Source organism: Parambassis ranga, chromosome 10 (assembly GCF_900634625.1).
Source record: "Parambassis ranga chromosome 10, fParRan2.1, whole genome shotgun sequence".
In the NCBI taxonomy this organism is placed as follows: domain Eukaryota; kingdom Metazoa; phylum Chordata; class Actinopteri; family Ambassidae; genus Parambassis; species Parambassis ranga.
Window position 1 is genome coordinate 12619215 of NC_041031.1, and position 22495 is coordinate 12641709.

General features: G+C 40.6%; 4 protein-coding genes across 4 annotated transcripts; all 4 read right to left on the bottom strand.

Moving 5' to 3' along the window:
* Positions 1-426: 426 nt before the first annotated feature.
* Positions 427-1906, bottom strand: LOC114442813 (endonuclease domain-containing 1 protein-like). The gene is made up of 2 exons (XM_028416612.1): positions 1566-1906; positions 427-1361 (listed from the first exon to the last, which is right to left on the bottom strand). Exons 1-2 carry the CDS (start codon positions 1860-1862, stop codon positions 756-758), a joined length of 903 nt encoding a protein of 300 aa, XP_028272413.1. The 5' UTR covers positions 1863-1906; the 3' UTR covers positions 427-755.
* Positions 1907-3877: 1971 nt separating this feature from the next.
* On the bottom strand, positions 3878-5581 carry LOC114442955 (endonuclease domain-containing 1 protein-like). Its single transcript, XM_028416848.1, has 2 exons — positions 5174-5581; positions 3878-4823 (listed from the first exon to the last, which is right to left on the bottom strand). The coding sequence occupies exons 1-2, from the start codon at positions 5471-5473 to the stop codon at positions 4218-4220; spliced, it is 906 nt and encodes a 301-aa protein (XP_028272649.1). The 5' UTR covers positions 5474-5581; the 3' UTR covers positions 3878-4217.
* A 2699-nt stretch (positions 5582-8280) lies between these two features.
* On the bottom strand, positions 8281-17186 carry LOC114442956 (endonuclease domain-containing 1 protein-like). Its single transcript, XM_028416849.1, has 3 exons — positions 17127-17186; positions 16618-16945; positions 8281-9115 (listed from the first exon to the last, which is right to left on the bottom strand). The coding sequence occupies exons 2-3, from the start codon at positions 16924-16926 to the stop codon at positions 8534-8536; spliced, it is 891 nt and encodes a 296-aa protein (XP_028272650.1). The 5' UTR covers positions 16927-16945; positions 17127-17186; the 3' UTR covers positions 8281-8533.
* A 2061-nt stretch (positions 17187-19247) lies between these two features.
* Positions 19248-21012, bottom strand: LOC114442682 (endonuclease domain-containing 1 protein-like). Its single transcript, XM_028416451.1, has 2 exons — positions 20130-21012; positions 19248-19983 (listed from the first exon to the last, which is right to left on the bottom strand). Exons 1-2 carry the CDS (start codon positions 20433-20435, stop codon positions 19360-19362), a joined length of 930 nt encoding a protein of 309 aa, XP_028272252.1. The 5' UTR covers positions 20436-21012; the 3' UTR covers positions 19248-19359.
* Positions 21013-22495: the final 1483 nt, after the last annotated feature.

The window sequence follows — 22495 nt, forward strand, 5'->3', positions numbered from 1 at the left end:
ATGGAGCTAAGGGGGCAGGTGGTGGAGATCTGCTCCATAGGAAGTGTGGAGGAGGCTTTATTTACTTGTCTGAGGAGTAGAAACATTCATGTCCACTAGGTGGTGCCCTTTTTCACATTCATAAACCGTCTTAGCCATTTTAACTGAAGGTATTCTCATTTGTATGGATGTAGTGTACAAGGCTTCTTATTGCTTATTTCTGTACACATATAAACTCTACATTTTATTTTTTTAATCGATAATTAACAGTATATCAATAATTAACATAAATATTTCAATTCATCAGAACACCATTCATTTCAGATTTGCTTTATTGGAAAATCATTTTGAAAGATCACAGCATTACAAGTATTTATTTCTTGTCATCATGAGACAAAGCAATACCTTGATCAGACTTTAATTCTGGGATTACAAATCTATGCTCTTCTTTATTTGTACGCAGGTAAATTAGGTTAATGAAAACAAAGGCTTAAGGCAAGAAAATAACTTTAAAATGAATCATTGGGAGATTATTTTGTCTGCTGTCTAACATGTTCATATTTCAGGTATTCATTGAAGGCTGGTGGCTGGGAAAGTCTTCTTATCCTGTTTGTCCCTGACAGTTATTCTTAAACAAGGTGAGTGTTGTGAGCTTTAGTCTTTTTTTCAGGATATCTTCTAGCTCTGCCACAGGCATCTCCCTCACATCATAGCCCCGATATTCTATGGGCTCCACCGCCTTGTCAATAGGCACAATGTCCTCTGAACTGTCATACTTAATCTGTACAGTTATTATCAAACAAAGTCAGCTCATGTATGTTCAGCCTTTGTTTAAGAATGTCCTGCAGCTTAATCAGGGACATCTCCCTCACATCATAGCCCAGATATTCTATGGGCTTCACCGTGTTGTCAATAGGCACAATCTCCTCTGTGCTGTGAGGGTCATTTCTTACCACTGCAGCATATGTAGGGATAATGTTCTGATCTGGGTTGAGTTCAGATTTAAAGGCCGGGCAACAGTAAGCAGACCACAGGTACTCAGGAACAGACACCCTGGCATTTTTCAGTTCTCCTACATTTTCATAAGGTATGACTCCAGTGATCACATAGGCCACCCCATTGCAGAACTTCTTGAATCTATCCCTCACCTTTGTCTCCCATTCAGCCCATTTCCGATTCGAGCCCCCCCACTGTGGAACAACGTTAGTCAGGGTGAAGGTGGCATCACGGTCATCCTGGGTTCCATGGTGCTGATTTGGGTTGAGATGACCCTGTTCATATATGCTGCCTCTGTAGTCTTCCAACACGGCCTGGCTGTCTTTCACCGCTTGAGGTGGGTTTAATAGCAAAGGCTGCATGGCCTTCTCTTCTTCTCCAGCCAGCTTAGTGAGAGAAAATCAAATTACACATAAAAGTTTTACATTAAAAAAAATAGCAGACAACACAAATACTGTATGTAAGGTGATGATGGTGAAGTCATTATACGTTGAATTATAGATCATGTTGATGATTCCAAGTGAAACTAAAACCACACACTATACAGTCAAGTACGTTATTTGTTTGATTGCAGTTTTCTAACATCCCACCTGTGGTTCATACATCCATTCATCACTCCGTTCTAATTTATCTGTACACATGCTGGTCTTGTATGCAGAGTAGAATGGTGAAAGACGCTGACGGTCATAGAGGGTGGCAAAGCGGTAACTGCTGTTGTAGATTTGGCATATGTGTATATGCTGCTCTTGAATCTGGAACGTTGGTGGAGTGGCTTTATAGAAGAAGTCCTTGCAGAACTCCTTGAAGTCATCGACGACCTCAGCTGTGACCAGACTACCAACCCAGGGTAGAAGAAGCAGCAGAGCTCCAGTGGAGACCAGCAGCATCTTCCTTTGAGAGACGATCTGCAGCAGAGTAGTTAGTATACAGTACACAGGAGAAAGACTACGGTAATAGTAACACTATGATGTGTTTCTTTTAGGTCTTACCAAACTATTTTCTCACAGAGTGAGCACCAAAGTATCGTTCTCAGCTGTGGGTTCCGGCACAGACATCAGGCCAGTTTAAATACTCTTCATTCAGTCATTTAACATGAGCAGTTTCCTTGTGTAAATAAAAGAATTCAAATTTTCAACGCTCCCAGGAGGACAGTGGATGTGAAAACTTATCTCCTCTGTTATTTTATGGGGGTTTTATCCTCAGTTGTATATTCAGGTATATGCAGAGGACATGATACACTTCATTGCCCTGAAGCAGGAATTATATAAGGGTCTTATCAACATGATTTCATTTGGACTGAGCAGGCGTTCAGTATGACGCTGATCGCTGATCTTCCTTTGCAGAGAAAAGAACGTACATTTTTGATGGTGATAAGAAGCAAACATTAAATACAAACTTTTATTGAGATGTGGAGGGGCTTCCCTGTGAAAACATTTGCATTTTGGATAAACCTGAAAATTTCTTCTTAAATTTGATGTTAATTAATGTACAGTGATTACAAGAAAAACAACATTCAGGTGCTGAATACTGCTCTATATGAATATGTCTTAGACTTCAGGTTCTGATGTCATAATTTCAAATTGTTGAGAAGATAAGTACCACTGCATTGACAGTAACCTGCCAAGGCTCTACTGCAATGCAATGCCACGTGTAGAAGGCTTAATATGGGAGAACTTTGATGGATTAATCTTTAGTTTACAATGTATGTCTAATGTCAAAAAGAGATAGACTGCATACTAACGTAGGAACCTTCCACAAAACAATTAGTAGTAAAGGCTTTGTGTCTCTAATACATGAATCAAGAGAGAGAGAGAGAAAGAGTTGTATCATCTCAAAGTGGCCCGTTCTGCTAGTTGTTGTCTCCATGATCTTAGGGTGTAATGCAAATGATATCTGTTGGTTAAGAAAATGAAAAGATAAAATACATGCAGCATTTGCATGAAAAGTGAACACACACCACAGTATAGTGAATTTGTGTAGAAGCAAGTGTAAAAACGTCTTCCTTTCTTTTTATGTATTGTTTTATTACATACAGTGAATTAAGGCAAGTGGGAGAGGATTCACTACATCACCTCAGTCACGGTAAAATAATATAATGTTTTAATTGTCATATTGTAGGAAAATGTTTTTTAAACACAAAACAATGCAGCATAAGAAACAATAGACTGAAATTTGAGTTTACACCTGGTTCTGTGCAATGTGACCCTGGGGGGCAGGACTTGTCAGGTTGAAGCCACAGTGGCACATTAGTGCATAATTGTTTGGGTAACTTTTGAATCTGTGAAGGATCCATTAATGCAGAATGATGAGACACATTCAGACAACCTCTCACTCAGCAAAGACCTTTCTTCTTTTTTCTCTTTCAGTAACATGAAGCAGAACAAAGAGATGGAGCTGGAGAACTGCAGTTTGCACTCTGTGCACCTTCATTTCTCAGCCCTGGAGGTTGCAGCCTGCTTAACAATCATGCATAAATAAACTTCAGTTGAGAGAGAGCCAATAATCTGCAGGCATGTCTGTAGAGGGCGTGGTGGATCAGGAGGGGTCAGAGCACCTGGAGAGAACCGGCTCCACCTCTGTCCACAGTGTGGAGGAAGCATCGTTTCAGAGAACTAGCTGTATGAGAACACCTGTCCACTAGATGGCACTCATTTGTAGCATAGTGGAGCAGAGGTCAGTGTTTACTCCTGTATGCACTCATAAATACTGAGAGTCGTAGGTGTTGTTGAGGAGAAGGAAGGTGCTCTGTATCATCTGCCTTAACTGGAGTTGTTCCTGGACTTGCTTCAATCAATAAACTGCACACTTCCTGTTTACATAAGAATTCAAGAATCAGCTCCTGTTGATTTTCTCTGATAGCTTGTCTTTTGGTCACATTGTTGATAAATCAGCACATTCTTTCTTGATTTAAATGTTGCTTTATTTAAGTACATAAGTAGAAAGAAAGCCTTCATTTGATAAAATCACATTGTATGTCTCATAAACATTCATTTGGTTTAACACAATATTTTGATTACATTTTATTTCAAGGATTATAAACTCATGCTGCTCTGTGCACAGGTGAGACTGTAACACTTTGAAGAAGCTTAAAGAGAGCAAAGAAGTAAAGCTTGTGGCCAAGACAAAAAAAAATTAAACGTGAATCTACCAGCTCTCAAAGACAAAGCACTGTTTTGCATCTGCTACTGTCATACGTGATCAGATATTTACTGGTGACTGCTGATGTTTTCTTATAATACATTTTATGTACAGTTATTATAAAACAAAGTCAGCTTCCTTAAGTTCAGCCTTTGTTTCAGGATTTTCTCCAGCTCCATCAGGGACATCTCCTTCACATCATAGCCCCGCTTATATATGGGCTCCACCGTCTGGTCAATAGGCACAATCTCCTCTGAGCTGGTAGGATCATTTCTTCCCACTGCAGCATATGTGGGGAAACGGTCCTTCATAGGTTTAGGAATGTTAGGCTTGAAGGATGGGCAGCAGTAAGCAGACCACATGTACTCAGGAATAGACACTCTTTGGTTCATCCATTTCTCCACCGCATAAGGCATGCCTCCGGTGATCACAAACATCTCATTTTCACAGTATGTCTGGAATCTTTCCTTTATATTTCTTTCCAGCTCAGCCCAGGGTCCGCTATTAGAGCCTTCCCGCTGCGGAACAACATTTGTCAGGGTGAAGGTGGCTTCGCAGTCATCCTGTGTTGCCTGGTGCAGGCTGGGGTTGAGATGCCCATAGGTGTAAAGGGTGCCTGTATAGTCAGCCAGGACTGCCTGACTGTCAATCACATTTTGGTCCTTGGTTGGGAAAGGCTCCATGTCCTTACCTTTTGTACGAGATGCCAACTTAGGGACAGAAAAACATTTATTAAAAAAGTGGCCGTGTTCTATGCATGGCAGAGACAGAGAGACAATGAAAAAACTAGACTTCCATATTTGATTCACATGAAAGATTTTACAGCAATAAAAGTAAAAAAAAACTGGATCCATAACTTGATAAATAGCTCTACTCTGAAATCAATCACACAAGTCGTGGAAGTAAGTGTGCTGGAATTTAAATTGAAACCCAATTTAAAACTGATGTGCTATATAAATAAGCCTTAAAATCCTCTAATTACTCAAATAAATAGTTTTTAAATATAGAATTTGATGTCAGCACAATAGTTTTATTAAGGTGCAGTTTTCTCTGATCCTACCTGTGGTTCATAATACCATTGTTCCACAGGGGGTCGTTGACATTGTCCAGATGCAGGAATGATTTTGTATGCAGAGAACAGTGGAGCACGACGATTCCGATTATACAGGGTGGCAAAACGGTACTTGTTTTTGTAGCGCTGGCATATCGGCTGATAGTTGTCTCCAGTGATACCTTTTGGATCTATCTCTTTATAGAGGAAGTTCTTGCACTGGTGGAAGTTGTTGACGACCTCTGCCGTGACCAGACCACCAAACCAGGCTAGAAGCAGCAGCACAGCTGCAGTGGAAGATCGCTGCATTTTCCCTTTCACAGATGATCACACAGACCAACCAAGGAGCACACAGACAAACAACAGTTAGTTAGTCTTACCACGATGTTTTCCTCCACCCTGGACACAAACATCAGTGTGGGTTAAATACTTTTCACTCACAGATTTCACAAGATCACTTCTGCTTTTTTTGTTTTATTTCCAATTAAAACTCCTCTGTGTTAAAGGTCATGATAAGCTTTCATAACAGAGGTGGCTTGTGAAATAAAATTGCACAGTATTATATGCAAAGGCCATGGTTGCATTAAGTTTACATTGCAACCCCACTCTCATAAAAGATGAGACACTGTCTAAAATGTGACTAACAATAGATATTTTACAAATCATGTAAACATTACATCACAAAAGAATTAAGATGAGCAGTTCAAAGGCAAAGTCCTAAAAAAGGAAAGGTGGTCTTAATGTGTCCTCTAGACCCCAGATTGGACAGCCCTGTCATATAGTGTGTTGCTTTGTCTTTCACTATAAATCGTCATTGGTACCGTTCTAGAGAATTTGTTCAAAAAGATATTTTTTTTGTTAAAACTTCAGCAGTCAGTCTCCTCATCTCAGCCACATACAAAATGTTAGAAAGGTGCCGATGATATCAGGAGTCAGGTATGAGCCAGGGCTTTTATTTTGGTATTTTGTTACGTTATCTTGATTCTAGCTATATTTCTGGTTTTGTTAGTTACTTCCTGTTTTACTCCAGTGTTGGCATTTCCCCTTGTGTCCCTGTGAGTTTGACTCCCTTGTGTTCTCCCTCCTCCTCCTGGTGATTACCTGCTCCTCCATAATGTGTGCCACCTGTTTCTCATTGTCTTCCCTGATCCTCTGTATATCTTGTGTGTCTTCCCTTCACTCTGGTGTCAGTGTGTTCTGTGTCCTTGTGGGTTCATGTCGTCACAACTATCTTGAAATCCATGCTATGATGAACTTTTGTATTTAACTTGAACACTTAGTTAAGCCAAGCCATGAAGAACTTGTATTTTTTGAATTAACTCCATGATCGGGAGTTAGCTTTGTTTCTTGACTCTGCCTGGAGAAAATAAAAGACTTTGTTGACTGTGAACCGCTCCTGTCCTGCACTTGTGTCCTAACCTTGTCGCTGAACCTTGACAGATGAACCACAATAAGTGTAACAACCTGCTCTGACGTTTTGCTGATGTTATTCAAAAGCACACATTTTCCCCAACTTTCAATTAAACTTATCAGAAATACATCTGTTGTTGTAATATTTTGAATTAACTGTGCACTTTGAATCAACCTGTTTTAATTTGCATTTTGTAATGTACTTCACTTATGTTGAAAGCAACAACAACAGTTGCACACTTTCAACACTTTTCACTTTTAGAGAAGTGATGGAAGGTATTAAGACTGACTGCACCTCTTATTGACAGTCAATTTGTCAATTGTTTTCCACAGAAGCAGGGTGCTCTGTTTGCTCAGTATGATGCCAACACCTGATATGACAGAGAGAAAGCATTCATTGTGTAAATTGTCAGGATTCTTAGTAAAAGAAGGATCCATTGAACCCATGTTGAACAAAAAGGTGAGCTTTAATGTCTCTTCACAAAAAAAAACAAACAAAAAAAACAAATCCTGAAACACAATAAGCACCAATAACAAAGAAACAAGACAATCCAGAGGACAGCAGTCCAAAATCAATTGATAAAGTCATCCTGACTGAGGTGTAAACTGTGCCCTTGCAGTCAGCAGGGACTGCCTGTCACATTTTGTTCATTGATTAGGAAAGGCCCCATGTTCTTACCTCTTGTATGGGATGCGTAGGTATTTGACTAATGACTCAGTTAAAATAGTTTTAATTTTATTATGATTTTGTAATTTTATTTAATGTAGAATTTACTATGGACACAATAGTTTTACTGGAGTGCAGTTTTTCACTGATCTTACCTGTGGTTCATGATACCACCATCAGCGGGCCGGTTGCATTCTTCCGATGCAGGACTGATGTTGTATGCAGGACGATGCTGATCATGCAGGATGGCAAAACGGTACACATTGTTGTAGTGCTGACATGTCCACTTATAGTTAATTCCAGTGACGCCCTTGGATCTATTCTTTTATAGAGGAAGTTTTTGCACTGTTGGAAGCTGTTGACAACTTCTGCTGCACCCAGACCACCAAACCAGGCTAGAAGCAGCAGCACAGCTGCAGTGGAGAATCGCAGCATTTTCCCTTTGAGAGACGATTTGCAACAGAACTGTCAGGGTTTGGAGATGCGGACACAAGTGCAAAGGCAGGCGATGGGTTAAAGTTCAAAGCAAAGACTTTTATTTAGGCGATTTTGATAAATGGACAGTTTGTCTGATCACAAATTTTCTTCTTTCTTAAACCAGATATTGAATCCAAAGAAAGAGAATGTTAGTATTTTTGTGTATTTCCACAGCTAGAATAATCATTGCTGTTTTAAAGTATTGATAAAGATCACATCAATCACAGCTTGACCTCAAACACACCTTCTGCAATCTATATTTGCCAATTCATTACCTAAGGCAGTGTTTCCTAACCTTTATTGAGCCACGGCACAAATTGGATAATTTCCCATGGCACACTTCCAGTTGTTCCTGGACATGTTTCAATCAATAAAATGCACACTTCCTGTTTACATAAGAATTCAAGAATCAGCTCCTGTTGAAGTTGCTTATCTCTGACAGCTTGTCTTTTAGTCACATCATTGATAAATCAGCACATTCTTTCTTGATTTAAATGTTGCTTTACTTGAAAAAGTAAATGTACATAAGCAGAGAGAAAGCCTTCATTTGATACAATCACATTTTATGTATCATAAGCATTCATTTCTTCATTTATTTCAAGGATTATAAACTCATGCTGCTCTGTGAGACTGTAAAACTTCGAAGAAGCTTAAAGAGAACAAAGAAGTAAAGCTTGTGGCCAAGGTAAAAAAAAAATGTCATTTTAAAATGTGAATCTACCAGCTCCCAAAGATAAAGCACTGTTTTGCATCTGCTACTGTCATACTTGATCAGATATTCAATGGTGACTGCTGCTGTTTTCTTATAATACATTTTATGTACAGTTATTATCAAACAAAGTCAGCTTCCTTAAGTTCAGCCTTTGTTTCAGGATGTCCTGCAGCTCCATCAGGGACATCTCCTTCACATCATACCCATTAACTTTTTTCACAATGTCGTCTGGACTGTTGGGATCATTTCTTCCCACTGCAGCATATGTGGGGAAACGGTCCTTCATAGGTTTAGGAATGTTAGGCTTGAAGGATGGGCAGCAGTAAGCAGACCACATGTACTCAGGAATAGACACTCTTTGGTTCATCCATTTCTCCTCCACATAAGGCATGCCTCCGGTGATCACAAACATCTCCTTTTCACAGTATGTCTGGAATCTTTCCTTTATATTTCTCTCCAGCTCAGCCCAGGGTCCGGTATTAGAGCCTTCCCGCTGCGGAACAACATTTGTCAGGGTGAAGGTGGCTTCACAGTCATCCTGTGTTGCCTGGTGCAGGCTGGGGTTGAGATGACCAAGGGTGTAAGGGGTGCCTGCATAGTCAGCCAGGACTGCCTGACTCTCAATCACATTTTGGTCCTTGGTTGGGAAAGGCTCCATGTCGTTACCTTTTGTACGAGATGCCAACTTAGTGAGAGAAAAACATTTATTAAAACGTGACCATGTTCTATTCATGGAAGAAAAGGTGTGTTTACATTTTGAGACAGACAATGGAAAAAAAACACTAGACTTCCAGATTTGATTCACCTGTAAGACTTTACAGCACTAAAAATAAAGAAAAAACTCTGTGCTCTGAAATCACACAAGTCGTGGAACTTCTTACTACTTACTTTTTTATTTTAATGTAGAATTTGATGTCAGCACAATAGTTTTATTAAGGTGCAGTTTTCTCTGATCCTACCTGTGGTTCATAATACCATTGTTCCACAGGGGGTCGTTGACATTGTCCAGATGCAGGAATGATTTTGTATGCAGAGAACAGTGGAGCACGACGATTCCGATCATACAGGGTGGCAAACGGTACTTGTTTTTGTAGCGCTGGCATATCGGCTGATAGTTGTCTCCAGTAACACCCTTTGGATCTATCTCTTTATAGAGGAAGTTCTTGCACTGGTGGAAGTTGTTGACGACCTCTGCTGTGGCCAGACTACCAAACCAGGCTAGAAGCAGCAGCACAGCTGCAGTGGAAGATCGCTGCATTTTCCCTTTGAGAGAGAGTCAGTATACATGAGAAAAATGTCTGATAGTAGACATAACAAAAGAATCAACATGAGCAGTTCAAAGGTCAAGTCCTCTTAATTTGTCCTCTAGGCCCCAGATTGGACAGCCCCAGCCCCGGGGCGACTGTGACAGTCAGTCTGTGTGGTCCAAAATAATAGTAAAAAGAACGATATAATAATAACTTAGATTTACGTTGGTCGGTCACATGATTCACGACGTGCCCTCTCTGCCCTGACGTGCCCTGTAGCTGAGCGCTTCTAAGCCATTACAGTCGGTCGGCCACTGCTGGTGGCGACACCGAGGGAGTAACTGCTGGTCCGGTGAGCAGGTTCTGCAGCACTGGTATGTTTGTGCATGCAATTAGCGACCTATCAGCCAATCAGAAAATAGAATTTCTTGTTGCCAGGTGAGGTCTGCGATTCAGCTGCAAGCACATGTTCCATGAACACGCAGCAGACGTTATGGCATATAGCTGGGGCAAGCCAGAAGTGACAGACTACGGCTGTGTTCGAAATCACTCCCTCATCACTATATAGGGCCCTATATGACGGAAGCTACGTCACCTGTCTTATAAATATAATGATGGTTTAAAGAATGTAGCATGACCGACTGTGTTTGCTTCATTAATGTTTTGCCATAGAACATTTATTGGGCTGTAGGGCACAAATTATAACTGCTAACAACGTAGTTTGTTTAGCCGGCAGAGATCGGCTCGTTTAATTTGCATAAGCAAAGACATTAACAGCGACAAAAAATGAGGGTTCCAAAATGTCTGAAAATGCTGTCACAATGAGTTCACTGTATGGTGCCCTACATTGAACTCCCCATATGGGGAGTAGAGAGTGAGTGAGTGAGTGATTTCAAACACAGCCAAGGAGTGACATTCCTTCTTTATTGATCCCTCTCTTTGTTTTTCAGTCACTTCATTTGAACTGCTTGTGTCCAATGGCTGATCAAGTCAACCAGACACATCAGCACAGATTCGTGGTGAACTACGTTACCTGTTATGCAGCTTAAGTTATCTGTTCAATCTGATCTGTTTTGTGAAGTCTTTCTCTAAAATCTGACAGTCCAGCTGATGGTCTCATTGGGAATAGGGTGAAACAGAAATGTGTTTTTTGTGGTTAAAATCATGGTGGCACAGAGGTAGAACGTAACAGATGTAAACCTATTTTGTTAGCATAACATAATCTGTTAGTGTAGTACCACCATTAGGTTGACAAAACTGGGATGACCCCCCCCCCTTCACTTAACACATTATCTTTATATGTCCTAAATGAATGTACAGCTTAAATTATTGCTGTATCCCCTTTATGAATATGTATTGCTACGATTCAACCAGTTATATTGTAAGGTGTGTTTCTGTATGATGTGTCAAATTCATGCTCCATGTGCCCCTTTTTCACTTTGAGCACCTGCCCCTCCAAAGGTCTCTGCACGGCCCTGGACAGCCCTGTCATATAGTGTGTGGAAATGCTTTGTCTTTCACTATCAAACATTTTTATTGTTCTACAAGATTTGTTCAAAAAGAAGTTTTTTTTTTCCCAGTTTAAACTCCAGCAGTCAGTCTCATTTTGCTGATGTTATTCAAAAGCACACATTTCCCCAAATTATATAATCAGAAATACATATATTGTTGTAAAATTTTGAGTTAACTGTACGCTTTGAATCAACCTGTTTTAATTTGCATTTTGTACTTTACTTCACTCATGTTGAAAGCAACAACAGTTGCACACTTTCAACACTTTTCACTTTAAGAGAAGTGATGGAAGGTATTAAGACTGACTGCAGCTCTTATCGAAAGTCTATTTGTCAATTGTTTTCCACAGAAGCAGGGTGCTCCGTTAGCACCAGATGTCAAGTTCCTGTACGTGACATCTGAAATCTGACTGACTTTTTCTTGGTCATATAAATGTTATTTGACCTCAACTCTTCACGCTGTGAACAAAAAACAAAGGTCAGTCAGTCATGTCATTGGGCAACGTGAAGACATATCCCGACTATTAGTGAGCGATAGGCCCATCCTGAACCCACTTTGTCCCATAGTACAGAGCTTATTCGTATCAATGAGCGAGAGGCTGTAAACCCTGGATAGGTCACCAGTCTGTGCAAGGCTAAGAGAGTAACAGACAAACATGCATCCACACCTACAACTCATTTAGAGTCACCAATTATTCCAGCAAGCACATCTTATGTGGGAGGAAGCCAGAGTACCCACAGAAAACCGCACAGGCACAGGGAGAACATGCAAACTCCATACAGAAAGCCCTCAGCTGGAATCCAAACCAAACAATACAAAGATACCAACGTAACAAGAAAATAAGTCATATATCACGAAAATAATCATGAAACAAGGATCAAATCAACAACAAACCCCAACTGATGACACAGGGAGAAAGTATTCACTGTGTAAAATGTAAGGATCGTTAGTAAAAGAAGGACCCAAAAGAAAATGACTCCAAAGACAAATGTTCAACAAAAAGGTGAGCTTTAATATCACTTCACAAAAAAAAAAAAAAAAAAAAAAAAAATCACACGCACCAATAACAAAGAAACAAGCCAAACCTGTCAGGACTGGGTATAGAGGACTCAGGCACAGACAGATGCTTCAGTAGTCCAGGTTTTATTTTAACAAAATACCAAACTCAAAAACTACAAAACTAAATCATGAAAAACCAAATATGAAACAGTCAAAACTACTTACAAAACCCCAGGGGACGTAGAATCAAACCACGAAACACAGGTAACAAAGGACTAGACAACAAGACGATCCGGCACAAACAGGACTTAAATAGACTAGGTAACAAGACACCGGTGAATCACATTAGGGTGGGGCAAACAATCACAAAGGTGAGTAAAGGGAAGTAAAACACACAGACAAACACAAGGGAGACAGCACTTTCAAAAGAAAACAGAAAGACAGCCAGAACAGGACAACACAAGGACTGACCGAAGGTGTAAACTGTGCCCTTGTAGTCAGCAGGAACTGCCTGACATTTTGTTCATTGGTTAGGAAAGGCCCCATGTCCTTACCTCTCATATGAGATGCATATTTATAGGTATTTGTCCAGCCCTGATATGTTTTTTATCATTTAATTCCTAATGACTCACTTAAAATAGTTTTTAAATGTTATTTACTCTAGAATTTGCTATCCACACAATAGTTGTGTGCAGTTTATCTCTAATCTTACCTGTGGTTCATGATACCAGACACCATCAGTGGGCCGGTTGCATTCTTCAAATGCATGACTGATTTTGTATGCAGAGAACAGTGGAGCATGACGATGCTGATCATACAGGTTAGCAAAACGGTACACATTGTTGTAGTTCTGACATAGCGGCTTATAGTTGCATCCAGTGCACTGTTGGAAGTTGTTGATGACCTCTGCTGTGACCAGACCACCAAACCAGGCTAGAAGCAGGAGTGCTGCACAGCTGCAGTGGAGAATCGCAGCATTTTCCCTTTGAGAGAGGATCTGCAACAGACCTGTCAGGGTTTGGAGATGCAGACACAAGTGCAAAGGCAGGCGACAGGTCAAAGTTCAAAGCAAAGACTTTTATTCAGGCAGAGGTTGGTACACAAAAGGCAATTTCCAAAAACACAAAGCTTGGCAAGAGTCATAAACAAGGTTTTCAACATTCATGTGGTCCTGAGGGCTGGTGAGGTTTGGCATAGCACACAAGAATCAGAAGGGGTAACAGACAAGATGGCATGGTTAGACAAGACAACCTGACAAGAACAAAGGGGAGCACAGGAAGTAGACACAGACAACAAGACACCGGTGAACACAATCAGGGCGGGGCAGGTAATCACAAAAGGTGGGAAACAAGAAGAAAGTAAAAGGAAAGGAAGGCGAGACCTTTCAAAGCAAAACTGGAAACACAAGACACAACACAGCATAGACAGCTGGAACACAGGGAACAATCGACAAAACAAAACCAAAACATACAGGAAACAAGGAATTAAATGACAAAACACCATAATAATCAAGAAACCAGGATCAAATCACAACAAAAGAACCAGCAACACAAAATTATTACAGAAGCCAGGCTTTCCATTGGGGATCTGATCAGCTAATAACACATAGGATTATTCTCAACAAAGCCCCAGAGTTTCTCTGAAAGATATTTCTATTTTTTGAAAGGACGGTTTGTCTGACAACAAAAAATGCATTTTCTTCTTTCTCAAACCATATTCAATCCAGTCCAAGTAATTATCCATTCAACTGCTCTTACCTATTTGCTAAGTTGAATTCAGGAAGTGAGTGCTTTTGCTCTCAGAAGTACACGTCTTCTCAGTCAAACAGCAAATGTACCTTTAGCACATTCTTATATTAATAAAAAAGAAGAACTGAATCTATCAGGTCTATTGATGGACATGCTTTTTAACACCATGACTTGCTGATGTTTATCACACTCTGACAGTGACAGCATGTGGTAGGTGCTGCAGGAACTGACAGCAGTTTCTGCTCACTGGCTGCTGAAAGCTGTTGTAACAGTACTTTTTTGTTTTAATAACCTGCAGTAGTCTGTCCTCATGTTCATCACTCTTAAATCTGGAAAAGCCAAACTCCTGTTGTCTCATGTTTCCTTTAAGTTATAAAAGTTATAAAACAATGCTGACATTTGATATCTAAAAGGCCAAAAGTCAGCTTCACTGTGACATGATTGTCTGACAACAAAATGTGCATTTTCTTCTTTCTTACCCCAGATATTGAATGATTATTGCTGTTTAAAAGTATTGATAAGGATGTCACATCAATCACAGCTTCACCTCAAAGACACCTTTATGGCAATCCATGTTTTCCAGTTCATCATATAAGGCAGTGTTTCCCAACCTTTATTGAGCCACGGCTCATATTGGATAATTTCTAAGGAAAGTGGTGTTAAAATACTTTAAAGTGCTAGTTATTTCCCAATAATCTTACATAATACGATATGCCATAATATGCCACAATACAATTGTTTTTTTTTATTTTACTTTTAAACTGAAAATAATTAAATAATTAAAAACAAAACTGTATTAAACAGACCTGAAACAAACAGATGACCTGAGAGAGAGAGAGAGAGAGAGGGACAAACTTGCAGCGAGAGAGCCCTGCAGAAGGATACAGAGAGAGACAGAGAGAATCACAGGGAAGAGTCGCACAGTTGATGACATGAAATGCAGGATCACATGGTGTTGTGGTGGAGCAATCATACACAATTATTCAGATAATCAATTGGAAATATTTTCTATTTGTTTGTTTTATGTGTTTGGTACAATTTCAGTGTTAGCAATATTGCACTCTTAATCTTGTTTTTACTTTGCATTGTTCAGTCTGTGGTGTATTGACTTCACTCCCTGTCCACTAGGTGGCACCCAATTATAGAGTATCCGTGTAGCCAAGGCTTTACACATACTGAGGTCCTAAACTTAGGAAATATGAACAGGCTAATGCATTTTGAGTACACACACTTTATGTGCAGCTATAATGATTTTTATAAGTCTCTGTGTTAGGGGTGTTGTGTGAAGGTTCAACCAATTCTCACACGAGGGGTTAAAATAGCCCAAAAACCTGCACATTGATCAAAGATCACAAGTAAGACGTGTCACTTCTCCGTCCTATTTTACTGTTTATTTAAAACAAACCCTTGAAGAAGAATTTCTCTGAAAAGATAGTGGACAGTTTTCTGTGTTTGTGTTTTGTGTTAATAAATAACATTTCAGTTCAGCAGGGCACTTTTTATCCATTTCAGTTTTGCTTTATTGAAAAAAGTACATCTTACAGGTTGACAGTAAGCAGAGAGAAAGCATTCATTGCGCAAAAATAATACTGTATTTATCGCAAGCATTCATTGGCTGCCATCATTCCATTTAATATTTTTATTAAACCATTTTTCAAGCAAAAAAACACTCATGCTGCTCTTTGTGTGCACAGGCAGGTTACCATGAATTTAAAAGTTAGAAGAAGGTCAGTGAAAACATTTTAAAACATGAATATCTACCAGCTCTCAACGATAAAGCATTATTGTGCATCTGAATTCTGCTACTGCCACATTTTAACAGATATTCACATGCTGCTGCTTTTTTCCCCTGATTTTTCTGTACAGTTATTATAAAACAAAGTCAGCTTCCTTAAGTTCAGCCTTTGTTTCAGGATGTCCTGCAGCTCCATCAGGGACATCTTCTTCACATCATACCCATTCACTTTTTTCACAATCTCCTCTGAGCTGTTAAGATCATTTCTTCCCACTGCAGCATATGTGGGGATGAAGATTTTCTCTTTTCTAGTAAGGTTAGCTTTGGGGGATGGGCAGCAGTAAGCAGACCACATGTACTCAGGAATAGACACTCTTTCCTTCATCCTTTTCTCCTTCACATAAGGCATGCCTCCAGTGATCACAAACATCTCCTTTTCACAGTATGTCTCGAATATTTTAGTTATATTTCTCTCCAGCTCAGCCCAGGGTCCGTTATTAGAGCCTTCCCGCTGCGGAACAACATTCGTCAGGGTGAAGGTGGCTTTGGAGTCATCCTGTGTTGCCTGGTGCAGGCTGGGGTTGAGATGCCCCTTTGTGTAACCGCTGTTGTAGTAGTCAGCAGGGACTGCCTGACTCTCAATCACATTTTGGTCCTTTTCGGTCATTTGGTTGAAAGGTTTCATGTCCTTACCTTTTGTACGAGATGCCAACTTTGTGAGAGAAAAACATATTGCATCTATGTTAAATTCATGAAAAATGTGTAGTCAGGGGAGAATGGTGTGTTTACATTTTGAGACATTTTTTTAGTGCTGTAAGCAGTAAATAAAGACGAGTTACAAACACTGAAATCCTATAATTACTCTACTACTCTACTAATTAGTTTTTTTAATGTAGAATTTGATGAACACAATAGTTTTACTGGAGTGCATTTTTTCTAATCTTACCTGTGGTTCAAAATACCAGACCTCACCAGTGGGCCGTTTGCATTTTTTAGTTGGTCCAGTGATTTTGTATGCAGAGAACAGTGGAGCGCGTTGGTTCGGATCATACAGGGTGGCAAAACGGTACATGTTGTTGTAGCGCTGGCATATCCACTTATAGTTGTCTCCAGTGATATACTTAGGGATTGGATCTTTTCCTTTATAGAGGGAGTTCTTGCACTGATGGAAGGTTTGTGGGACGACCTCTGCTGTGACCAGACCACCAATCCAGGCTAGAAGCAGCAGCACAGCTGCAGTGGAGAATCGTTGCATTTTCCCTTTGAGAGACAATCTGCAACAGAGCAGTTTGATTTCAGTCTGAAAGTGATCTCTGATCAATAAGTAGTAGTTTCAGCGATAATAACTTTCACAGAGCATGCCCACTCAACATCGAAATAAGAAGAGACTCAATGCATCAGCCAGGGTTAAATAACATAAATCACTGCAGTAATTATTCATTTAACTGCTCTTACCTTTTTGATAAGTGAAATCCTGGCAGTGAGGCGGCGTATTTTGCTCTCAGTGCAGCAGTCACTCTCAGCTCTCAAACAGCAAATATACCTTTAGCACATTCTTATGCTAATAAAAAAAAGAAGAACTGAATCCATCAGGTCTATTAATTGACATGCTTTTTAACACCATGACTTGCTGATGTTTATCACACTCTGACAGTGACAGCATGTGGTAGGTGCTGCAGGAACTGTTTCTGCTCCCTGGCTGCTGAAAGCTGCTGTAACAGTATCGTCTTTTTTGTTTTAATAACCTGCAGTAGTCTGTCCTCATGTTCATCATTCTTAAATCTGGAAAAACTCAAAGGTCAAAGGTCAACATCATTGAGACATGATAGGTGTATGCAAAAAAACACTGGGATCAGAGCTTTCCATTGGGGATCTGATCAGCTGATAACACATAGGATTGATCTCAACAAAGCCTTAAGAGTTTCCCTGAAAGATATTTCCCATGTTCCATTATTTAAATGTCTGACCACAAAATGTGAATTTTCTTCTTATTGAATCCAAAGGAGGAGCATGTCAGTATGTCTGAGTATTTCCACAGCTAGAGTAATTATTGCTGTTTAAAAGTATTGATAAAGATGGCACATCAGGCACAGCTTGATCTCAAAGACACCTTAATGGCAATCCATGTTTTCCAATTCCTTACATAAGGCAGTGTTTCCCAACCTTTATTGAGCCACAGCACACTGGTTTGGAAACACTGGCCTAAGGAAAGTGGTGTTAAAATACTTTAAAGTGCTGGTTATTTGCCAATAATCTTGCATAATATGATACGCCACAATACGCTAGTTTGTTTTTATTTTAGGTATAACCTCAAAAAAAATTTTAAAAAACAGAACTGTCAAACAGACCTGCTCACAGTCCTGCTACCTGCAGAAGTTCTCGGATGATTCTGCCATTGTGGGCTGTACTAGCAGAGGTCGGGAGGCGGAGTACATGAGTGTGGTGGACAGCTTCGTGGAGTGGTGCGGACAAAACCTCCTGCAGCTGAATGTCACAAAGACAAAAGAGCTGGTGGTGGACTTCAGGAAGCACCAGACCCTCCCAAACCCGGTCAGCATCAAAGGTACCAACGTAGACATTGTGGACAGCTACAAATACCTGGGTGTCCACAATGACCACAAACTGGACTGGTCCACAAACGCAGAGGCAATATACATGAAGGGACAGAGTCGCCTGTATCTCCTAAGGAGACTCAGGTCCTTCAACATCTGCCAGACCTGCAGATGTTTTACCACTCAGTGGTCATCTTCTACGCTATAGTGTGCTGGGGCAGCAGGATGAAGACGGCCAACACCAACAGACTCAACAAGCTCATCAGGAAGGCTGGCTCGGCACTGGGAGTGAAGCTGGAGTCTGTGGTGGAGGTGACGGAGAGGAGGATACTGAGGAAACTCATCAGTATTCGTAACAACACGTCTCACCCCCTGGATGACACACCTCTGTCCTACAGGAGCACATTCAGCGGTAGACTGAGACTACCGAGGAGCAGCACAGAACGCCACAGGAGGTCCTTCCTGCCAGTGGCCATCAGACTGTATAACTCCTCCCCTTTCTGTAGGGAGAAGAGCTAGATGATCATGTCAGGCATCACTGTCATTCCCTCCACTGGTCTATATTTGTATCCATATCATATATTGTGCTCATACTGCGTACTGTACTCTGATCTGATTTATACTCTTATACTCTGTACTCAAGTGTATTTAATGTAACTTGATACACTCTGGCACAAGAATTTCCTTCGGGATTAATAAAGTTTTATCTTATCTTATCTTATCTTAACAAACGACCTGTACATTAAATTTTATTTGTATCGCTTTTTTTTTAAATAAATTGTCTCTAGGCACTTTAAAGAAACCCAGAGTCTGACCCCTAAGCAAGCACTTGAAGACAAACAATGGCAATAAAAAAACATCACCTGCTTCCTGCTGTTGGCCAGCTAGCTAGAGAAGAAGAGGAAGTAGATAAGACATGATGACAAAGACCAGCAGAAAGACACAGAGACAGAGAGAATCTACAGAGAAAGAGAGTCACACAGTTGATGACATGAAATGCAGGATCACATGGTGTTGTGGTGGAGAAATCATACACAATTATTCAGATAATCAATGATTTTATTTGTAAGTATTTTCATGTGTTTGGTACTATTTTGTGTTTTTGGTCACATTAATGACAAAAAATTAGACAAAAGTTATAAGATGGTGTTATTTTTCTGACAGAGACCATCAAACAGCCTGATGGGTGCTGCTAGCCGTTGTTCCAGGATACCCTCCAGGGTCTCTACAGGCATCTGCCTCACATCGTAGCCCCGTTTTGTGGCCTTCACCTTCATGTTAACAGGCACAATCTCCTCTCCGCTGTTTGGATCATTTCTTCCCACTGCAGCATATGCAGGAAAAGCCTGCCTCACAGACTCAGGAAGGTCAGATCTGTACAAGGGGCAGCAGTAAGCAGACCACATGTACTCAGGAACACATACCCTGTTATTGATCCAGCGGGTCTTAGAGATGTACGGCATGGCCCCGGTGATCACGTACATTGGCCCTTGGCAGAAGGCCTTGAATTTTCTCAACACCTCGTTCTCCAGACTGTTCCAGGGACCAGAGTTGGAGCCGGCCCGCTGAGGGACAATGTTTGTCAATGTGAAGGTAGCCTCTCGGTTTTCTTTAGTCTTCTGGTGCATACTGGGATTTAGATGGCCCTTGGTGAAATTGGAGTACCTGTAGTCCTGCAGCACTGCCTGGCTTTCAATCACATTCTGGTCGACAGGGATGTGAAAAGATTTCATCTCTGGGCAGGCCCGGGAATAAGACAACTGAAAGAACATGTCTCTGTTTAGAAGTTTACAAAGGAACGGACAGCCACTGACTAATGTTAATGTTTGTTCTATTTCTTTCCTGCCTACATCTCAGCACATGTAAATATCAGACATCTGATCAAAAATATGAATCATTTAGTTACCTGTGGTTCATACTTCCATGTGGCATTGGGCCGTCTACCGTCCGCAGGACTGAGAGTGTACGCAGAGTACAGGGGTGCACGATGCTCGCGGTGATACAAGCTGGCAAAGTGGTACTGATTCTTGTAGCGCTGGCATATCGGCTGGTATTCTGCTGAACTGACACCTGTTGGAGGATTTTTGTTGTAGAAGAACTCGAGGCAGTGGGAAAAGTCTTGTGCGACTTCTCCGGTCACCGGGCCACCAAGCCAGAGCAGAAGGAGAAACAATGGTCCTGTGTGGGAGAGCAGAGAATTCCTTCGAGACATTCTGTGTAGCAGGACAGTGACTTCGTCAATTCAGCATCTGGCTGTGACTGAGGTTTCCTCTTAAATAGACAAGACAGCAGAAACTCTGTGGGGGATCCTGTTCACCATTCAACTTCCTCTGCTGAACCTGTGGTCAGTTCTGAGAACCAATGTATGCATATCCTGTTTTCTCCACAAAATATCAGTATTTTAGATATCTATCAGGATTTGTTTGTCTCGTCATGTTTACATGGTAAAAGCTCCAAGAACTGACGGGGCAGCTTCTGCTTGTTGGCTGCTGTTCGGGTGTCTTCAGTTCTACCACATGTCTGCATAAATGAAGCCTTGCAGGAGATATGCTGTAGAGCTGTGTGTGACACAGAACTGCGTCTGCACTGCATGCAGTGAGATAAAAAAACATTTTATTTATGGCCGTCCAGAGGATCTTTAATGTCTCCCTTGATGTGAATAATTTGATAGGTCACACAGTCACACTCCTCTGACACAGTCAGCTGTTTGTCCCTGGTTTCTGTATGATCTGTACTCTTTTTGTCAGCAAAACTCACCCTGTTGAAGGACCCAGAAAAAAAATTATAGAAAAGTCCCACTACTTCCATTATTTCTCAACTTTCAGCTTACAGAAAGTTTGCATGCTTCCTTATTCTGTTATGTATTTGGATTGTTTGTGGGAAATCCTCACATCATTTGGCTTCAGTTGGTCGGAACTGATTAGCCGCTGCATTTGGGAATTGTGACGTATGCACGGAGGTCAATCTGAGACGAAATGTAATGTAACTGTAATGTACTAATGATATGACTGGATTTAAAAATAAATACAACAATGATCTGTCTCATTTTAGGCTGCGTTCTCTGCTTTGCTGTTGCTTCTGTTTTAATTACATTATGTGAGAAAATCAGGTCACTTCAGATTTAAAAACTATTGGGTGGACATCATAGTCATGTCCAAGAGTTTAAATCGAGGCAACTTGACTCAAGGATTTTTTTAAGACGTTTCGCCACCTCCCCTTCTTCAGTTCTGCTGTTGTGGTGGGTAAAACTTGCAGGGAAAAAAAAGCAATGTAGTTTATGCAGTTCAGTGCAGCGAGGAATGAGCTGATCTATATATTGGTGACACTAAACCACTACACAAATACCACAGCACAGGAGAGCCACCTCCACAGGACAGGGTTCAGCGGTTCACCTGCACCTTAAAGACAGTGGCCACTCCTTTGAGGAAAAGTACACATTCCAGACAGAGAGAACAGATGGTTTGAAAGAGGAGTCAAAGAAGCCATCTATGTTAAACTGAAAAAAATCTCTCTGAACAGAGGAGGAGGGCTGAAGCATCAGCTCTCACCTGTTCACAACTCTCTCCTTTCATCCCTTCCTAGCAGGTTTCACCCCCATTCAAACCCTAACAGTAGGCTGATAACCAGTCCTACACAGGGCCCTGACACAGTTTCTGGTTGTGAACTGACCATTAACAAATAACAGGGATCTTAGTCATGTGAGTAAAAACACAGACTCCCCACCAGAACAGCAGCAGAACTAAAGAGGCCACTCAGTGGAATGCATGGTGAAACATCTTCAAAAACAACCCTTGAGTTCAGTTGCCTCGATTTAAACTCTTAGACATATTTATCAGGTTGTGTTGAAGATGTTTGTGACAGAAAGTTGAAACCAGTCACATCCTAAAAATACAGACAAAAGACTCAAGGAGTAATTGAAATCAACATGAATGAATAAATGAATGACACAATATTATCTTTAAGCATTGTAATGAAGAAAAAGAAAATAAAGACTATAAGATTGTAAGATTATAGTTTTCTTTAGTTCCTGTGTCCAGTTTCACTAAGTTTTTTAATTCAGCATCGAACTCAGTGAAGTGCAGCAGCACCATCTAGTGAGCCAATAGAGTTATGACACCCGGCAACAAGATGACTTACTACATGACACATTATCATTCATAGCCATCTGTGACACTGGATAGACTGTGAGTAAGAATCTACAGACATGATGTGCAATCTGTGGATTGCCAGACAAAATGAGTTTTAGTTTCTATAATGAAGCTGCTCAGCCTT